Below are 19,075 nucleotides of genomic sequence, written 5' to 3'. Positions count from 1 at the left end.
TCGCTCTTTGAAGAAGCACCAACACGGCATTACGGCAAATACCATGAAAGCAGTATCGATGTATCTGGTGGAGTACAAACATTTCTCATAGAGTTGGCCTGTACATTATAATAAACCAACTGATAAATCAATTGAAAATTACAGCACTGCTACGAGTATATAGAGATTTGCCATCAGACGATGCTATTTTCCATTAAGATAATATTATTAAAAAGTTCCAAACAAAATGTTCAGAATGCAAGTCGCAACATGGAACCAGCCATCAGGGATTCCCAGTAAAGATAAAACTGTCCAAAAGAACTGATTTTCTCAATTTTGCTGTCTCGGGCTCACAGCAATCATGTCCATGGTAAAATGTTTTCTCAGACACAGTTACCACTCACCAGCTCAAGCAACCAGGGCATGAAACCGTTTCAAAAGAAAAATCAGAACATGAAGGCGACAGTTGAAAAAAAATGCAACGCGCCAATGACAGCATCGAAACTAACTCTACCAACCTAAGCAATTAAGCAGTGCATAACCTCAGCGTTGTAAAGCCGGCCGTAGAACATAACTAGCTCACACCTAAGACAAACCGAGGCACATTAGCAGACATCACCTACACTACACAACCATATCGCAGGGAGGTCAATCACACAAGCAGAGGAGGTCTTTCTTTTTTCTTGGTAATCTAATAATCGTCATCTTCGATCCAACCATTTGACAGCCCTTGATGGACAGCTGGATGGCCCATGCCTTGGGATAGGAACTTACGTGAGGCATTGCATCCAGGCCGGAGGCGCAGTCCCGGGAAGGAATTTCTTGGTGGAAGAGTTCTAGCATTATGCCTGGCTGCAGGAGGCAAGTCTGCTATCCGTGAATTGTCTGGCTGCCCGCACTGGGAGTCAGCTTCCGGTGTCACAGCATGTGGCAAGTCTGCAATCCGTGAGTCGTCTGGCTGCGCGCACTGGGAATTAGCTTCAGGTTTCACAGCAGGTAGCGTGTCTTCCGTCCTTTGATGCTGTCCACGAGCTGCAGGACTGCCCAACGGTGGTACATCGCTCAGCTCTCCCTCCTCCAGGTCTGGTGACTCTTCCAGCTTCCAGTATTGAACCCCAGATGCATATTTGCCTGCTTGTGATGAATCTTCTGGCAAATAGTATGTGCCAGCAGCTGATGTTACCTCATTACAATCAGCTGCAGCAGTTGATTCCTCTTCTGGTGCACAACCAACAGAGTAATCAACAGCAGCAGTTGATTCCTCTGCTGGTGCACAACCAACAGAGTAATCAACAGCAGCAGTTGATTCCTCTGCCAGTGCACTCCCAACAGCATAATCAGCAGCAGCAGTTGGTTCCTCTGCCTGTGCACATCCAACAGTATAACAGGCTGGGGAGTTGGTGCCTCCATGCTCTGATATTGATGAAGCTTGATCTTCTCTTTCACAATCAGTTTCCGATAATGAAATGTTCATATCAGATCCGGCAACCATGTTCATATCACTCCTTCCTGGTGTTTCATAGTTGCAAGGCTGCCGCGATCGACCATTGGTATCATTCCAGTAGTCCCCTGGAGCACTTGTTGGGTCATGGTATGTGTCCAATAATAACTGATCCACAACAGAGGGCGGGATGACTGCACCCTCGGCATCATCCATTTCCACATGCCCTAGGGTTGGTACGGATAGACCATCAGCTACCTCCCTTTGACAATCACCAGAGAATGAACTTTGGCTGGGGAGGTGCCCAACTGATTTGGCAATCTCTGAGTGCACCTTAGTCCAATCACTACGGCTCCATAGAGAAAGCGGAGGAGGTGACACATTCCGCTGTTCCATCATCTTGTTGTCAGCATCCAGAGATCCGGGAAGATAGAATGACTACATAATTTCCCAACAGAAAGTGTCAGTAAACAATATAGCAACATTCTGTGGATAAGATGCATCTCAAGGAGACTGTCCAGAAGTACCTTTCCTGCGAGCTGCTGTGAGTTCTGCCATATTAGTTCGTATGGTGGGTACTTTTTGTCCAAACTATCCAACATAAAGCATGGAAAGGTATTAGATATCAATTTGCAGCAAAAAAACATGCAGATAGATAGTGAGAGAGGACACCTTTCAGTTTCCTTGGGAACAATAAGTATTATAAGCTTTGGCTTGAAAGTGAGGGCTTTGTTGATAAACTGATTTGCAAGAGAGGCTTTAAACCCAAAGGGAGGATTTAACCCCATGATCTGTAGATAACATGTGGTGAATATAGATAGTTTGAGACATTATGTCTCCAATGGGATGAGAGCAATTCATGAGTTATTGTGATCATACCAATCGGCATCCAGTTGGCAATTCATCTGGTTGAACAGTCATCCAGTCTCGTCTCTCAAAACTGAAATCATTCTAGAAAATTGAAGATGATTTCTACATGTCAGCTGTGCTACATCATTTTAACAGAACAAGAATTGAAAGGAAGCAGCAAAAGATATCAGGTGCTAATTGAGGCCATCTCTAGTCTGTACTCAATCAAACTTAAACATCAACGTAAGTGATTGACTGACTGTTTGCTAAATATTAAAGATGCACTCAAACAAACAAAAGACAGCCAATGCAAAATTTAGCAGGTATACTACCTTTGGTTGAATCAGATCATAATTTTTGTAGAAGCAATTTTTCCCAGAAGCTTCTAACGTTTCCTTCAATAGCAAGCTAAAATCATTTGAACCACAGCAAAAGTCGACAACCTATAAAGAATAAGAATAGACAGCACTGTAAGGTTCATGACAAATGGCTTTTGTTTATATCTATTGTGATAATTTCTGCTGAACAGTAAATTTTGAAAGGCGTATAAAATGAGCACATGGATAGAAATCAGCAAGTCTCTCTCCTTGAGCATCAAAATCATTTTCATGAAGATGAACTAACAGATGAACATTCAAAGAACAGATATACAAACTATAATATCTGCAAATCTGCAATGAAATAGAAGCATGGTGATTAACCTACATGCAGTCCATAAAGTTGATTGCAGTTTACTGTAACTGAACTAATAAGATACAAAATTGCAGAGCCTCCCCTAAAGCAAATCACTGACACCTTTGACAATGTTTATCTCTTAAGTATTGCTATTTTCCCAACAGTTTTAGCTATACGCTTGATTGACAAGAGGCATCATTATGTACCTAGACCTAGGAGCCAAAACTCATTATGGATAGAATATCATGTACTCCCTCCGTCCCAGAATATAGCTACATTTAGACTTTTTTGAAGTCAAATGTTCTCAATTTTGACTACAGATAGCAAAATCATAGAGGCCAATACCATAAAAATTATATTAGTAGATTTATCATGAAACCAACTATCGTAACATGTAACCTTTTCTGTTTGAAATAATTTATTTTTAAAGATATTGTTGGTCAAAGTTAAAAAAGTTTGACATTGAAAAAATCTAAACGTACCTATATTCTGGGATGGAGGGAGTACTAGCCAACACTCCTGCAGAGTAGTGGTAAGCTTCCTAGTTGAGGAAGACACCAACCAGGATTCAAATCCTGGTGGCAACCAAAAAAAAAAACTCGCTGGCAACCCAAAAAATAGTGGCAGGGCGCCAGCCTGTGGCACCTGTGGTTGGTTTTGGGTGGGGGGGGGGGTGTTCTCTGGCTGAGATCAATGCAATGTCGTGGGGGCGGTCTTTCCCCCGCCGGAAGATTTTTTTGAATATCATGTATAGCATTTTCTTCGTCAGAGTGGTATAGAAAGTTTAGAAGTGATCTTGCTTGGTCAGGTCCCACTTTTTTTTACTCTGGGTGAAAGCAAATATGAGAACATGGGGTACATGGGGTACATTATATAGACAAGGATCGGTATCTAGGATTTATAGAACACACCCAATCAACGGAGATCCTTGCCTAATCGAGATCAATTATCATAACCCATCTAAAACCCTAGCCGCCTAGGCTGGGCGCCAAGGCCCAAAGGCCGGCCCACTATAAGTCTCGCTAACACGCCCCCGCAGTCTGATCGTCAGCCACCGCGCACGTTCAGACTGGACCTGAACTCCGTGAACACAGAAGAAGGAAGGCCCTTGGTGAAGATATCGGCATACTATGAGGAAGTCGACACATGAAGAACTCGGAGATCACCAACGGAAACCCTCTCCCGGACGAAGTGGAGATCAATCTCAATATGCTTGGTTCGCTGATGCTGAACCGGGTTGGAGGACATGTAGACGGCGCTGATGTTGTCACAATACACCAGCGTAGCTCGGCGAAGAGGGGCATGAAGCTCCTGAAGCAGCTGGCGCAGCCAAGTAGCCTCGACGACACCATTGGCCACGGCGCGATACTCAGCCTCGGCACTGGATCTGGAGACAGTAGTCTGACGCTTGGAGGACCACGAGATGAGATTGTCCCCGAGAAACACAACATAGCCCGAGGTGGACTTGCACGTATCCGGACAACCAGCCCAGTCAGCATCAGTATATACCACAAGATCAGTCGAGGAAGACGGTCGCAGTAGAAGGCCGAGGTCGAGAGTGCCACGAACATAGCGAAGGATGCGCTTCAGAGCCGCCAAGTGAGGTGCCCAAGGATCATGCATGTGGAGGCAGACCTGCTGAACAGCATAGGCAATGTTTGGCCTTGTGAAGGTCAAATACTGTAAAGCGCCAGCTAGACTGCGAAAATCAGAGGCATCGTCCACAGGAGCACCATCAGCTGCGGCCACCTTGGGGTTTGTATCAACTGGAGTTGAGCACGGTTTGCAATCAGCCATGCCAGCCCTGTCCAGAATGTCCAACATATACTGCCGCTGAGAGAGAAGTAAGCCATCACCGCATCGCTGAACATGCATACCAAGGAAGTGATGCAGTTCGCCAAGATCCTTCATGGAGAACTCATGCTGAAGTGCTGCAATAATCCGCTGAAGGAGAGCCTGAGAGGAAGCAGTGAGGACGATATCATCAACGTATAGTAGCAAGTAGACAAGATTTGAACCCCTCTGGTAGACAAAGAGCGACGTGTTTGTCTTGGCTTCAACAAAACCTAGAGACAAGAGGAATGTGGCAAACCGATTGTACCAAGCACGGGGAGCCTGCTTCAATCCATACAGGGACTTGTTGAGGCGGCAAACAAAGTCCGGATGGGCGGAATCCTCGAAACCAGACGGCTGAGCACAATAAACTGTCTCTGCCAAGGTGCCATGCAGGAAGGCATTCTTCACATCCAACTGATGAATGGGCCAGCGCCGAGAGAGTGCCAGAGAGAGAACAGTCCGGACAGTGGCGGGTTTGACGACCGGGCTGAAAGTCTCTGCAAAATCCACACCAGGGCGCTGAGTGAAACCTCGAAGCACCCAACGCGCTTTGTACGCTCCAGAGTCCCGTCGGCGTTGAACTTGTGCTTGAAGATCCACTTGCTGGTGACAATATTGGCTCGCGGAGGACGAGGCACAAGATCCCAAGTGTGGTTCTTCATCAGAGCATCATGTTCTTCTACCATAGCAGCTCGCCAATTTGGGTCGGCAAGAGCACTACGGTAGGTCTTCGAGATGGCGGAGAGGGGCGCGGCGTGGTACAGTGCAGGCATCCGAAAGCCACTCTTGGCTCTCGTCTGCATGGTCTGCTGATTGGACGGCGGCGGTACCACAACAGCACCAGGCGGCGCCGTACCAGCACCAGGGAGGGGCTGCGGTGGCGGTGCCGGCCCAGCACCAGGGGGCGGCTGCGATGATCCAGCAGGCCGCGGCCGGCGCATGTACACATGGGTGATCACGCGCTGGGGGGGGGCACGAACGTCGAAGGAGGCGTAAGCCGAGCGCGCCGGGACTGTGGGCGCACAGTCAGGCGCCGAGGAAGCTGGAGCCGAGCAGGAGGGCAACGACGCAAACCCCGGTGGAGGGCCGCGCGCTGCCGAGGAAGTCGAAGCCGCACGTGGTTGTGCAGGCACGTCCGGCGGCGTCGAGGTGGACGAGACCCTGACTGGGAGCGCAGGGAGCGCTGCCGAACCAGCCAGGGTGTCGTCAGGCGATGCCGAGGGGGGCGCAGCCGCACGTGGCTGTGCGGGGAGGGAGTCACCAGAGCCTGCAGGGAGAAGCTGATGCACAGGTCCGATAGGAGCTGGCATAGTGTTAGTAGCATCCAAAAACTCAAGATCCGCCGGTGTGGAAGAGGAGCCGCGCTCAGCAAAGGGAAAAGCAGACTCGTCGAAGGTGACATGACGAGAGATGATCACCCGGTTAGAGGAGAGATCAAGGCAGCGGTACCCTTTATGGTGAGCGGAATATCCCAAGAAGACACATAGGGTGGATCGGGGAGAGAGTTTGTGGGTGGCGGTGGCAGACAGGTTCGGGTAACATTTGCAGCCAAAGACGCGAAGGTGGTCGTAGGAGGGCACGGTGCCAAAGAGGGCAGCGTGCGGTGTGGAGAACCGGAGCGTCTTGGTGGGCAAAATGTTGAGAAGGTACGAGGTTGTCTGCAGAGCTTCGACCCAGTAGGAAGGTGGAAGGGAGGCCTGAAACAGAAGGCAGCGCACAACATTGTTGAGAGAACAAATGAGGCGCTCACCCTTACCGTTTTGAGGCGAGGTGTAGGGACAGGACATGCGGAGGTGTATGCCGTGGGTGAGGAAGAACGTGCAAGAGCTGGAGTTGTCGAACTCCTTGCCATTGTCGCACTGAACCGCCTTCACGGTGGAGCCGAACTGAGTAGTCACGTAGGCAAAGAAGTGAGCTAGCGTCGATTAAGTATCAGACTTCAGTTTTAAAGGAAACGTCCAGGTATAATGAGAGCAATCGTAGTATAACGAGATAGTACTTGTAACCAGAGACACTAAGAACAAGAGATGTCCACAGATCACAATGAATGAGTTCAAAATTACTAGACGCTCTAGACACTGAAGTACTGAAAGGAAGACGCATATGACGGCCAAGCTGACATGTGTGACACAGCGAGGTGCTACTGTCATGAGAACATGTAGGAAGGCCGGAAGACGACGCTAGCTTGGAGAAGGCCTCGTGTCCAGGGTGACCGAGGCGACGATGCCAGAGTGAAGACCCAGAGGCGGCGACCAGGGAGCGAGCAGCCGGAAGACGAAGGGGGTACAACGGCCCTGAGCTATTGCACCTGACGATCATGTTCCGAGACTGAAGGTCCTTCACAGAACAACCAGACGGGTCAAACTCAACAGAGCAATTATTATCGGTAGTGAACTGGCGAACAGAAATAAGATTCTTAATAAGTTGTGGAGAAACCAGAACATTATTAAGATGCAAGGAAGGATGAATAACTGTGGTGCCAGTAGCAATGACAGATAACAAGGAGCCATTACCGACAATGATTGATGAAGGAGTAGGGTACCGCATGGGAAAATTATGTGAAAGAATATCAGACTGAGATGTCATGTGAGAGGTAGCACCTGAGTCGAAGTACCATTCGTTACTAGGCTGCGGCTGATTCAGCGTCATGGTGCTGAAGGTGGAGGCCAGCGACTGCTGATCCCAGGAGGGCGTCCCGGCCAAGGGGTTGTAGAACCCTGGCGGGGCGACCCACTGGCTGGAGGAGTCATGTGTAGAGCCCGGGGCCTGCTGGTACTGCGCCTGCTGGGGCTACTGAGCGAGCATGGCCTGCTGCTGCTGCTGGTTCGGCTGAACCAGCATGGCCTGCTGCGGGCGTGGAGGAAGTGGCGCCAGGGGAGGCCGGGGACCAGGCCACATCTGGATGGACCCGGTCCACAGGTTCCAGAATGACGGCCAAGGGGAGGCCGCCGATTTGGCGCTAGCAGCCTGGCCGTCGGAGGTCGCAGCAGCGTCGGGAACCCGGGTGTTGGCGCCATTGTTGCCGCCGTTGCCGCCACCGCGCTTTGAGCGCCGGTTCTTGGGCTTGGAGCCGGGCGCCGACGGTGTGCTGGAGCCAGCGCCCCCGGAGGGCGCGGCTTGCTTGGGCGTGGACGAGGCGACGAACGCGGCGGGCGACGCCGAGGAGGACTGGTGCGCCATGTTCATCTCCTCAAGCAGCAGCTCAGCCTGGGCCTCCTTGAAGGTCGGGAACGGGCGAGCGCGACGGAGATGAACGCCGATGCTGGTGAAGCGCTCATTGAGGCCGCGAAGCACGTTGAGGACGAGCGTGCGGTCCGAGACGGGAGACCCGAGATCGTCGAGCTGATCAGCCATCTTCTTGAAGCGCCGGCAGTAGTCGGCGATGGAGAGGTCGCCCTGGGAGAAGCCGTGGAACTCGACGTTGAGGAGGATGGTGCGAGTCTCGCGGTTCCCCAGGAAGTGTGTCTCCACGGCGATCCACAGATCGTGTGCCGTGGCACCGCGGCTGGAGATGGCCTCGGCGAGATCGTCGGAGAGGGTGCCGGTGATCCAGGACTGGACAACGCAGTCCATGCGAGCCCAGTCCGGGGATCTAGGGGCGCGGGCGTCGACCAGCACATGATCCTGCAGGGAGAACTTGCCGGTAGTCAGCAGGAACTGATCGCGCCAGCGAGCGTAGTTGCCGGAGTTGACGTCGAGGACGGTCGTGATCAGACTCCAGATGTTCTGGATGGAGACGGCCTGAGCGTGGAGGTTGAGGATGGCGGCGGCCTCGTGCAGCATCATGGCGGAGTGGAAGTCGTGGTGCTGCAGATGGGGAGAGTCGCCGTCCTTCTGCTCCGGGGGACGCTGCAGCGGGGCGCCAGCCTCGGCGCGGGCGGCGGCCGCGCGATCCAGGGCAGCCTGGATCCGCTGGGCGGCGGCGTCCCGCTCCTTAGTGGCGGTGGCTGCTTCAGCCTCGGCATCGGCGGCGCGCTGAAGAGCAGCGGCGCGCGCCTGGCTCGCGGCGGCCTCCTTCTCCCTAGCAGCGGCATCGGCGGCCTCATTCTCCTTGGCGGCTGCATCGGCGGCGGCTTTGGCGGCGGCGGCCGCCTGTTCGGCATCGGCAGGGGAGGGCCCAGCCATGGGAAGGGCTGGGGGGCGCGCAGCGGAGGAGGCTGCGCAGGGGAGGTGGGCGCAGCACGGCGGGAAGCCGGCGCGCGGGCGCTGCGCGGCGAGGTGCCGGCGAGCTAGGGCAGCGGAAATCGAACCGGGAAAAAGACCCGGACTCGTTATACCATGAAAGCAAATATGGCACGGGAAATTGGTGATTGATTAACGAGAGTACATGGGGTACATTATATATAGGCAAGGATCGGTATCTAGGGTTTATAGAACACACCCAATCAACGGAGATCCTTGCCTAATCGAGATCAATTACCATAACCCATCTAAAACCCTAGCCGCCTAGGCTGGGCGCCAAGGCCCAAAGGCCGGCCCACTATAAGCCTCGCTAACACTGGGGAGATGTAATTTGTAATTGGACCGCTCTGTCTCTAATTACAAAGATACGCAGCTCTCCTACGTGTTTGAGAAAAAAAAGACTCTTCCTTGATCAAATGAATTGCATATATCACAAGAAAAAAAACATACATAAGAGGGTCATAAGGCAGCACATAGCTTATACATTCAATTGAGGCCAATATTATACTATAACCAAACAAGGCCAGCCAAATTTATATGATAAAACAAGCAGATATTTACCATGTCACCACTTTGAATATACCACTGTAGCTTATCAACAATCTGCGCATATTTACAGTGCATTCAGAAACAGGAATCAAACTAGTGTATAAATTAAAGCTTGCAAGAAATGAAAAACAGCAATATTTTCAGTTCCAAAATGGTAAATAACAAGAAATCAACCTGAAGTCTAATAACTATGTGAAAAATACTAGAATAATACTTGGTAAATCTGTTCAGCTGTATAGGATTCTATAAATAACCAATATAAATGAAACACGCCTAAATTGACCTAGGAAGGTAGTACTATTCCTTGCACCACATTCTTCTCAGGGCTACTACATGATATTGATTTTGTACAAGGATTATTTGATCCTACTATCACGATAGTTTTTTGTTCAATTCTTGTATTCAAGGTGCAGTATCCAAATGAAAAAACAATGTACTGCATACAAAGATTCAATGCTAATTCCAAAATTCCAATGGTGTAGAAAAGCATTTGCCTACATTGGAAGGCAGTACGATTTGTATCAATGCCCTCAATTAATTTTACAAAAAAAAACATGTGCACCTACGAATTACAGTGTAACATATGTGCAAGTCATTTTTCACATAAGAACAAGAAACTTTGCAATTCACAGTGATGCCAAAACTTATCAAAACTTAGTGATCATAGACTCTTAATCACACTGGCAATCATATTGCAGAGTATTCAGAAAAAAGAATGTCCAAATTATGTTCCAAATTAGTTTTTGGAGTATGGATGTGAATTTACGATCCAACCACATCAAATTATCTTGTGGTCTTTTTATGATAATTTTGCACCAATTGCAAAATTACAATATTAGCCTCGTAACTCAAGAGGAATGTCTATCTGTAAATGTTCATGATAGAATGTTAACACAATGTGACAGTGCGATAAATTGCTTCCAAGAGAAAGGAAAAGAAAAGATCAACAAGTACAACATAAAGATAATCATGTCTTTTTTAAGCACTAATAGTTATACCTACCAGCTGGAGTTTATCCAGTTTCGTGAAGTGGCGCCCATAAGATGTATAACGCATGCCATGTAGGAACGGTGCAAGATATATATTCAATTTGTTCTGTGGATAATAGATCACATTATAACAGATATTAACATTTAAAATTAACAAGAGAAAAGAGAAAATTTCACAAAAAACCACGTTTCAGATCCATAATGTCACATTTCACCAGGTTTAACCACTCATTGCACCTTTGCATACTCCATCCTCAAATATAAGTCATTCTGGGATTCAAAATTTGTCCTCAAATGTAAGTCATTCTAGATTGAGAGTAGACCCAACCATCTTAATTATACATCGTTTTGGGGTCTTTTCCAATAGAAAGATGTGCATACAATCATGTAGGGGGAGGTACATGTGGGGGAGATGCATGGGAAAATACATGCTAGTTTAATTAGCACATTCCCAATGCTTAATAATTAGGGGTAGAAGTGTATTTTCTACACAATCATAATCTGTCCTAAAAACTCTAGAATGACTTACATTCGAGGACGGAGGGAGTATGTCACTATGCCCAATAAAAAAAATAATATTCTCCTAGTACCTAGTGTTGGAATCAGCTTATCTCAATGTTTCAGTAATACCCCACCCCCCTTTAGTTCTCACGTCTGCAAGGTATGATTTTTGACAGCTATTTTTGCTAAAATATACTTATAAAACCTAATAAATTTGTAAGATTACGAAAATACTTTTCAAGACAAATCTTCTCATAATTTTTATGTTTCCAAACTAAAAGTTTTGGAGTCTGACAGCTTGTTGTCCTAAATGTCAAGTATTTGTGACCGGAGCGGGAGTAATAATGCAGCCAAGTCTTAGTCTAAAAAAATAAGAACTAGAACTTGTGTACATTAATTAATATATGGATGCCATCAATTGCTGTATATTTGCAAGAGAACAGTAGTAAACCAAAATTTGTGTAAAAAAAAAACAACCCAACCAGGAGCACAATTCGATCATTTTCTTGTACCTTCCACTTTGCAAGTTGAAAAAGATCACTAGGTGCGCAGACAGATTTTGCATCTTCTATGCATGCACCATTTTCCAACATATGCAGAGCAGCTTTAACCGCCTGCATGGGAAACACATAAGAACCAACCAAATCCATGGCAGTCCTTCAGTTATAACTTCTAAGTATAGCAGAGTACCTCAACAGATCTTTCCACCTTTCCCAGTGTAATGTTATCAGTGTTATGCAGGGCTGGGGCATGTGTAGAAGGTACCACTAGCTTTTTTTGTACATCCTCCATTGTTATAGCTGCTGAAACTGTTTGTGCAAACTCGAATATTCTAGAGAGAAGGGTAGTCTCAGTGCATGCAGATCATGGAAAGAAAAGGATACAGCAGTATTAAAGAAATCACAACTTGAACAAATACTGGAACCACATAATCCCACGGTTGGATTCACACAAAATATTTGATACCATAATTGGCACCTAAATAATCATAAACAGAATAAATGTGATGGCTATTATCTGAGAACTTTAATCATAGCTGTTTCCCTCATTAAAACATCTTAATCTTGCAGTAAATGACAGTTCCACTAGTGTAAAATGAAAGTAAAGTAGAAAAAATCTTAAGGTTTTTGAATGACATCTCAAGTTCCACTGAAAGAAACATACATAAATCCCGAAGTATCTTAAAGCAAAAGAAATTGAGCACCCACTATGTTAACAAACATAATTCATGACTTCTCATAACCTCCAATATGCAAGTTTACACTGAATTAACAAAGAGTTATCAACAAAATTATATTCATAGTTTTTTCTTGGAGTTCCTTTTTACAGCAATTCTAGTAATTTTGTGTGGAAAGTTGAAACCATCAAAACTTTATTTCTAACAGAAGCATCTGACAAACAAAGTGATATGTTCAAGAGAATAAAAAGATCTAGGTGAGAGGGAAAAACGAAAACAGATAGCAGTGAACAGAGGGATAGGCTTACCTCGTCTCAGTGTATCCGTCAATCTCAGGGAATGAGCTAAATGGGAGTTTTGACATAGCTACTGGCTTTTCTATAACTTCGGATCTTTCTCCAGACACAGGCACCTTCCTCCTTTTATTCATCAAATTGCTCAATGAAGAACGTTTCACTATACCAGAAGATCTTTTAACACTAGGCAATGGAACAGAAGGAAGATCATCGATACGCCGTATCTTTACTATCTTTTTGTTCATTCCATTTACATAATGGATGGGTTTCTTGATAGCGGCAGGTTTCTTGATAGCAGCAGGATCCACAGGAAACTTAATATGATTTCTTGCAGGGGTTTTATATTTTGGATCAATATCATGCTTCCTGGACAGATAACAAAGTCTAGTAACTAATTTATTGGTTAATAATCAAATCTGCAGAGCTAATTGATTGCACATAACAAATCATACAGGCAATATATCAAGATACGATTGTTGGGAAGAAGATCGTCCCATGCTCTTTGGAAAACACATTGACCATTCTCGGTGAAGTCCTCGAAGACAATTTTCCTATGGACAGGTACATATATATTTACATGAGTGTACATGGAATGGAAACTTCTATGGAAAAAATAATGAAAATATGTGAGAAATATGAACAATGAAAATATGTGTTTAATGCCTTGGCAAACATCTTCTGTGATATGCCTTCGGGCACCGCCGACAAACAGCAAACTGCAGTTCCTTAACCTCTTTGTTTTCACCAAACTTGCAGATGTCACATTTGTGTAGCGGACAGGCAAATTTAGCTCCATTGGCTATCTTTGATGTATACTCAGTTACTTTGGCTTCATTTTCGGGGAAGAGTAACTGCGCAACACACTTAGCATGATAGAAGTAACCACAGGTTGCAGAAGCACATGGAACCACCTAAAAGAAATAAGGATGTTAAACAACAGCCTTCAGAAGTGTCTGATGATACAACATAAAGGAGCACTAGTACATATACCATATTTTATAATTACTCTTTTACAGTTATCAGCCAATAAGTCTATGAATGAAATTCACGAAAGGGATTAACCTCAGGAGGATCAGCTTTAGCTGAACCTAAACATCCACAAGCAAAACATTGATATTTTTCATGCTCACAATTCTTGCACATAAAAACTTTCATTGCCTGTAAATATGCATAATTCATCAAATTATGCCCACAAAAGATTGGAGGATATATTAAGTCAATAAAATTTAACTTGTTCAATGTGAAAGGATCATGATAAATACATTGAATTGCTCCCTCATGTAGCCTAAGGTTGCACAATCTTCCCCAGAATCTTTGGTTGCAAGAAACGACCTCAGACACCTGCCTTCACAGCTGCAAGAAATCGTAGAAAAAGTCCACTTCATGAATCGGAAACAATGAATGAACATCACAAGGGGGTGTTTTCTAACATGATAAGATAATCATTGATGTTGCATGCCATTATATGTAGAATTTGGTGTGTGTTCACTTCAAAACGTACAGCAGATGACTACAAACATGATATAATTTGGGCGTATAGGTGAGAAACGAATCTATTGAGATCATATACAAACAATAGACTCGTTTTAGGTAACAAAAAGAATGCAAATGAGTTTCAAACATAACCAAGAATTGTGCAGTGAATCAAAAATTTCGTTAGCTCACATGTCAAGTAACTTTAAATGAGGCTGCAAAAAGAATGCCCGAATCAGTTGCACAAAACAACTGGTAAATGTCAGGCAACGTATCTAATTCTTGGCAAATTGCATTGGTATACAGGTGCAACTGTAAAATAGAACTACTAAGCTAGATGCCACTATTAACTCAATTTTACATCTCTGTCTGTTTTTTTACCATAATAACTAATGTGTCTATAATATATATAAAAATAGTTCTACCATGGTTTAGAAATCTAAAAAGGCAACATTATGTTAACTGTTCAGGTGGTTTAGCATTCTAAGTTAGCATTCTAAGTGTCTTATTCTGGAAGGAAATGCAAATGGCTAGCGCATATTTTAGGAGCATGGTTCAGGCTCAAAGTAGATAAAAAAGAGGAAAGGGGGACATGCACCTTGCAATTTCACCTCCATTATCACATAGGGCACAAACTAAATCAACATTGGAATAGGTGTCTTCATCAGCATACCCAGCCATATCCTCTTAGTCAACAATTCAAAATTATTTATGGCTTCTTCACCTTTATGAAACCTGTTAAGGCGCCAAAATAGTATGCATTCAGCACCATTTTGAAATAAGCAAGTGCTCTTTTCATAACTCAGGTTCTTGAACACAGGACAATATGCATATAGATTTGTGAACTTGTTCCTTGTTAAATCAACAGGAGACAACGAAAGGTTACACAAGCACTCAGCAAGGTCACTTTAAAGCTAAAATTGAAAGATGAAGCACGAACCATAACCACAGGCCAAAATCAGAGGCACGTTATAACACCCAGCAGCTCCCGAAGCCAACAAGCTGACGAACTAACAGGCGCATAAAAACTTGGGCTCAGTTTTGCAACACCTTTTACAGCAAAATTCAATTCAAACACAGGCTCTATCAGACCAACAAATCATGCAGGCAAACCCATTTTTGCTAAAGGGTAGTCAATGAAGTCTTGGAAAGTCACGACATCCTAAATTCTTCAGACTGGATCTCCCAGTATCCAATTTGAGGCATAAATGCAGCCCCGGGTAGATGGCCATTACTTACTACTATCCACGACCAAACGACCAATTATTACATCAAAAATCTCAGGAAACTAATAAAACTAAAACACACGAACCCCACTCCCCCGAGGAAACGGCAAACCCCTACGGTTCGAAGCAACTCGGGATAGAACAAGGGAGAATCGGCGAGGAACCGGGAAAGGCGGGGGGAAGCCGGCCGTGAGCTGCGGGTGCGCAAGAGAGCTCGATCAGGGAAAGGCACCGCCACGGAGCCCCCGCCGCTGCTGATCAATGTCCGCAGGAGGCGTCAGTGAAGTCGGAGCTGGCGGCATGCGCTGGGTACCACGGCAATCGATCGAGCTCCCTAGCACCCGGGCACCCTCGCCACACCAAACAGGCCAAATTAAGAGTGCGCCCAGAAATTTTTGAAGCAAAACAACCAGAAATCGTTACGAAACGGTGCTAGCAGTTACGAAACGAGCAAATCAAAACTCCCCAATAAACAGTCCGAGAAATTCCCACCCATAGCGTGCGCCGAAACCCCACCCAAACCACTAGAAAAGGCACCAAAACGGCCGCAAAGCGCCGGCATTCCCGAACAATCTCTCCCCGGAAGCGCCTCAATTCCACTAGAACAGACCGATCGCCCAGCACCCAAACTCGCAGCGAAACAAAATCCGGAAGAAAAAAAAGCAACCGCAGAATAACCTCGCCCCCCAAAGCCCCCCGCACCCGCGAAAACCACCGCAGAAAAAAAACAAAAACGAAGCGTCGCCAGCCGATTCCCCGAGAGACATCCCGACCCGGCCGCATTTCCCCGCGCGATCGCCCTCGGGGCCGGGACGCGGCGGAATCCGCAGGGAGCACGCGGAACCGGCCGCGCGGGGGTCGTCAAGCGCCCGTACCTCCGCGGAGCCGCGCGATTCGAGCAGCCGCACGCCTAGCCTCGCGGCGGGGGATGATCCATCGCTTAGGAGAGCTCCGATTCCGGGGAGCCAGCAAAACCCCACCTCCTCCGCCCAGAACCCCAACCCAACAGCCCAGCAGGCAGCAGAAGCGTACGCGTATGAGCAAAGCCGACGTGGGAGGGTCACGTCCGATTTATGCGCCCCCCCCCCCCCCAACCAGTTCCTCTGCAGGGACTCGCTCTCACTGACATGTGGGTCCCACAGAATCCGGACCCGCCTGTCAGTGGGACGAGTCCCCCCAATCCCCCTGTCGCGGCCTCACCCCCACTGCCTTCACCAGAGCCCCCTCACTTGCTGGGCGCACCGGACCGCCACTGACGTACGGGCCCGGCCGGGTGTGGGGACACGCACGCGGCCGGGATGAAAAGGCACGCGACGTGGGTTGGGCGCGGCTGTTTAGGGCGTGTTTGGTTCACTGCATGTGGCTCAACCAGGCTCCCAGAATACAACAACTCATTGTTTGGTTACCTGCATCGATGTTTGGGTCTGGCTCGCGTGGTGCAAAAAGCGTCCTTCAGCCAGGCTCTGCAGATACGGAGAAATCGAGCGTTTCCCGGCGGCCAGGCTCGCTCGATGCACGAGGTGCATGCGGAGGTGCTGCGTGCGGCAAAAATGTGAAGAGGTCAACACCAGACCCGGCAACCAAACAGCGCTTGTCTGCAGCCTGTTCGGATGGACGCAAACAACCAAACACAGACACCTTGCACACGTTCAGCCTGGGCGTGCAGAGCCTGGTTACCTGCTAGGAGCCTGGCTCCGGTGGGCAGCGAACCAAACGCGCCCTTACAACCTCTCGTGTCTCGCATGCGTAAAATAGGGAGTCAGGAGCCACTATTCCTCCTTTCAGTAGGTGCCGCATGCGAACGCGGAGAGCCCCCGACGAGGAGAGAGAATGATTATTTCTATTATTTCTCTCTCCAACCCGCAAAGTGTTCGCAAGTCTCTTCTGCCGGCTCCTGTGCATGTAATTTTTTAACCGTCGCAGCCGATGAGTCTCTGGTGGTGTTGCCCAGAAACTTTTTGTGCATGCGTCTTCGCATCTAGTTGGAACATACTAACCTCCGTTCACAAATAATTGACAACTTTGACTTTACTGTTCAAAGTTTGACCTTCAATTTTTTCATAAATTCATTGTTATGCCATTTCAAACATGCATCATACTTAAAGTATTCTTGACACTAAATACAATGATACTCTAAGTGTTCTAGTTAATAAGATATTTTTTAAATAATTAGCGGTCAAAATAGTAATAATAAAAATTAAAGTTGCCAAAGTATTTGTGAACGGATGTTAGTAACAATATTTTACGAGATGCCAGCTCGCAGCGCCCTGCGAAAAAGGCTTTTTTTTCCGTATCCGCACTCGCACACCGCTCTGCGCTCCTCGCGAGCGCCGTGCGTGCCGCCGTGCCCCCCTCCGCCTCCGGGCGACCACGGCCGGCTCTCCCTGCGCGCGGCACAGTTCGCCGGAGGCAGTTCGCCGGAGTTGATGCGCCCGTCTGGTACGAGATCTTTTGTCGCGATTTCCGGTGCCTGGCTTCTGACACGCGTGGCGCAGCGGCCGCTCGGCAGCTGGGCCCACCTCTTCCGCATTCTTTTTTTTTCCGAAAAAGACCACCCCTCTTCCGCACTCGATCGCGCGGCGCAGGTGGGTGGGTGGGTGCCAGGGGCGGGGGACGTGAAATTACCGCGGCGGGTTATACTGCGACGCTGTTTCCCGTGCAAGGCCGCGCCAGGGGCAACTCAGCTGGCAAACCGTGTGTTTGGTTGAAGGGTAGGGTCCAACCCGGATGGGTCGAACCCCTTTTTCTGATGTTTGGATGGAGGTTGGAGGGGGTTGGGTCCGACCCGAAGGGGATATTCGGCTCAGATCCGGGTCGAACTCGTCCGCCAAAATCCAGCGGACGAGTCCAACCCCCGTTTCCTCCGTCTGGTTCCGTCTGGGCGCCGGGGCGAGGTCGGGCCGACGGCCACGGCCACGGCGAAGGCGACGGGGCCGGCCGCGGCGGAGGGCAGAAGGGGCGGGGCCGGGTCGGCCACGGCGGCGGGAGGAGGAGGCCGAGGCGGGCGGAGGAGGCCGGGGCCGGCCGCGGCGAAGGGCGGAGGAGGCGGGGCCGGCCGCGGCGGAGGGCGGAAGGGGCGGGGCCGGGCCGGCCACGGCGGCGGGAGGAGGAGGCCGAGGCGGGCGGAGGAGGCCGGGGCCGGCCGCGGCGGAGGGCGGAGGAGGCGGGGCCGGCCGCGGCGGAGGGCGGAAGGGGCGGGGATCTGGTGACGGAGGAGGAAATCGGGGTGGAGGAGGCTGGTGGCGGGCAGGCAAGGCGGCCGGCGGGCGCGGGCCGTTGTGGAGGCAGACGGAGGAGAAGACAAGGATGAGATGGATAGGTGGCTGACACGTAGGGCCCGCTAGTACTGTAGCCACGGTGTTATAACTGCACTCCATCCCTCTTTTCCCATCCTTCCAACCAAACAAAAAATAGGATAAACTCAACCCATACAACCAAACACAAAAAAGGGTTGGTTCCATCCTCAAAACGAGGGACGGAGCCAACCCATCCCTCCGGTCCCAGAACCAAACACACGGAAAGAGACGAGACCAGCCTGCCGCGAAGCTACGGACGATGGTGGCCACCCAACGGAGAGACAGGGTCTTGTTTGTGCTAGTTTTCTAGCACGCACACTTATCGAAAAAAGAATCTCGCATTCATGAAACACTAAATGAAGTCTGTTTGCAAAACTTTTTTAGAGATGAGTTTAACTTTTCGCAATGAATCTAATGGTGGTAATTAATCGATGATTTTCTACAGTGATACTACAGTAACCATCCTCTAATCGCGCGGTCAGAGGCCTCATTAGATTATTCAGGGTCACTAGCGCGGGGTTCTCAAGTTTATTTTGTAAACTGACTTTGTTTAACACCATAATTAATGGTCAAAGTTGTTTACTATTCACTCGCGCTACTTTTCTT

The 19,075-nt window shown here is 48.2% G+C and overlaps 1 protein-coding gene across 1 annotated transcript; it reads right to left on the bottom strand.

Moving 5' to 3' along the window:
• Positions 1–280: 280 nt before the first annotated feature.
• Positions 281–16,199, bottom strand: LOC120712759 (protein ENHANCED DOWNY MILDEW 2-like). Its single transcript, XM_039998623.1, has 16 exons — positions 16,049–16,199; positions 14,546–14,682; positions 13,737–13,827; positions 13,537–13,632; positions 13,138–13,385; positions 12,927–13,025; positions 12,487–12,840; positions 11,692–11,833; positions 11,514–11,615; positions 10,514–10,606; positions 9,524–9,565; positions 2,602–2,712; positions 2,300–2,371; positions 2,093–2,211; positions 1,948–2,011; positions 281–1,858 (listed from the first exon to the last, which is right to left on the bottom strand). Exons 2-16 carry the CDS (start codon positions 14,626–14,628, stop codon positions 671–673), a joined length of 2,904 nt encoding a protein of 967 aa, XP_039854557.1. The 5' UTR covers positions 14,629–14,682; positions 16,049–16,199; the 3' UTR covers positions 281–670.
• Between the last annotated feature and the right edge of the window lie 2,876 nt (positions 16,200–19,075).

Source organism: Panicum virgatum, chromosome 6K (assembly GCF_016808335.1).
Source record: "Panicum virgatum strain AP13 chromosome 6K, P.virgatum_v5, whole genome shotgun sequence".
NCBI lineage: Eukaryota > Viridiplantae > Streptophyta > Magnoliopsida > Poales > Poaceae > Panicum > Panicum virgatum.
Note: the sequence above shows the minus strand (reverse complement) of the source record. Positions and strands in the feature narration are given on the sequence as shown.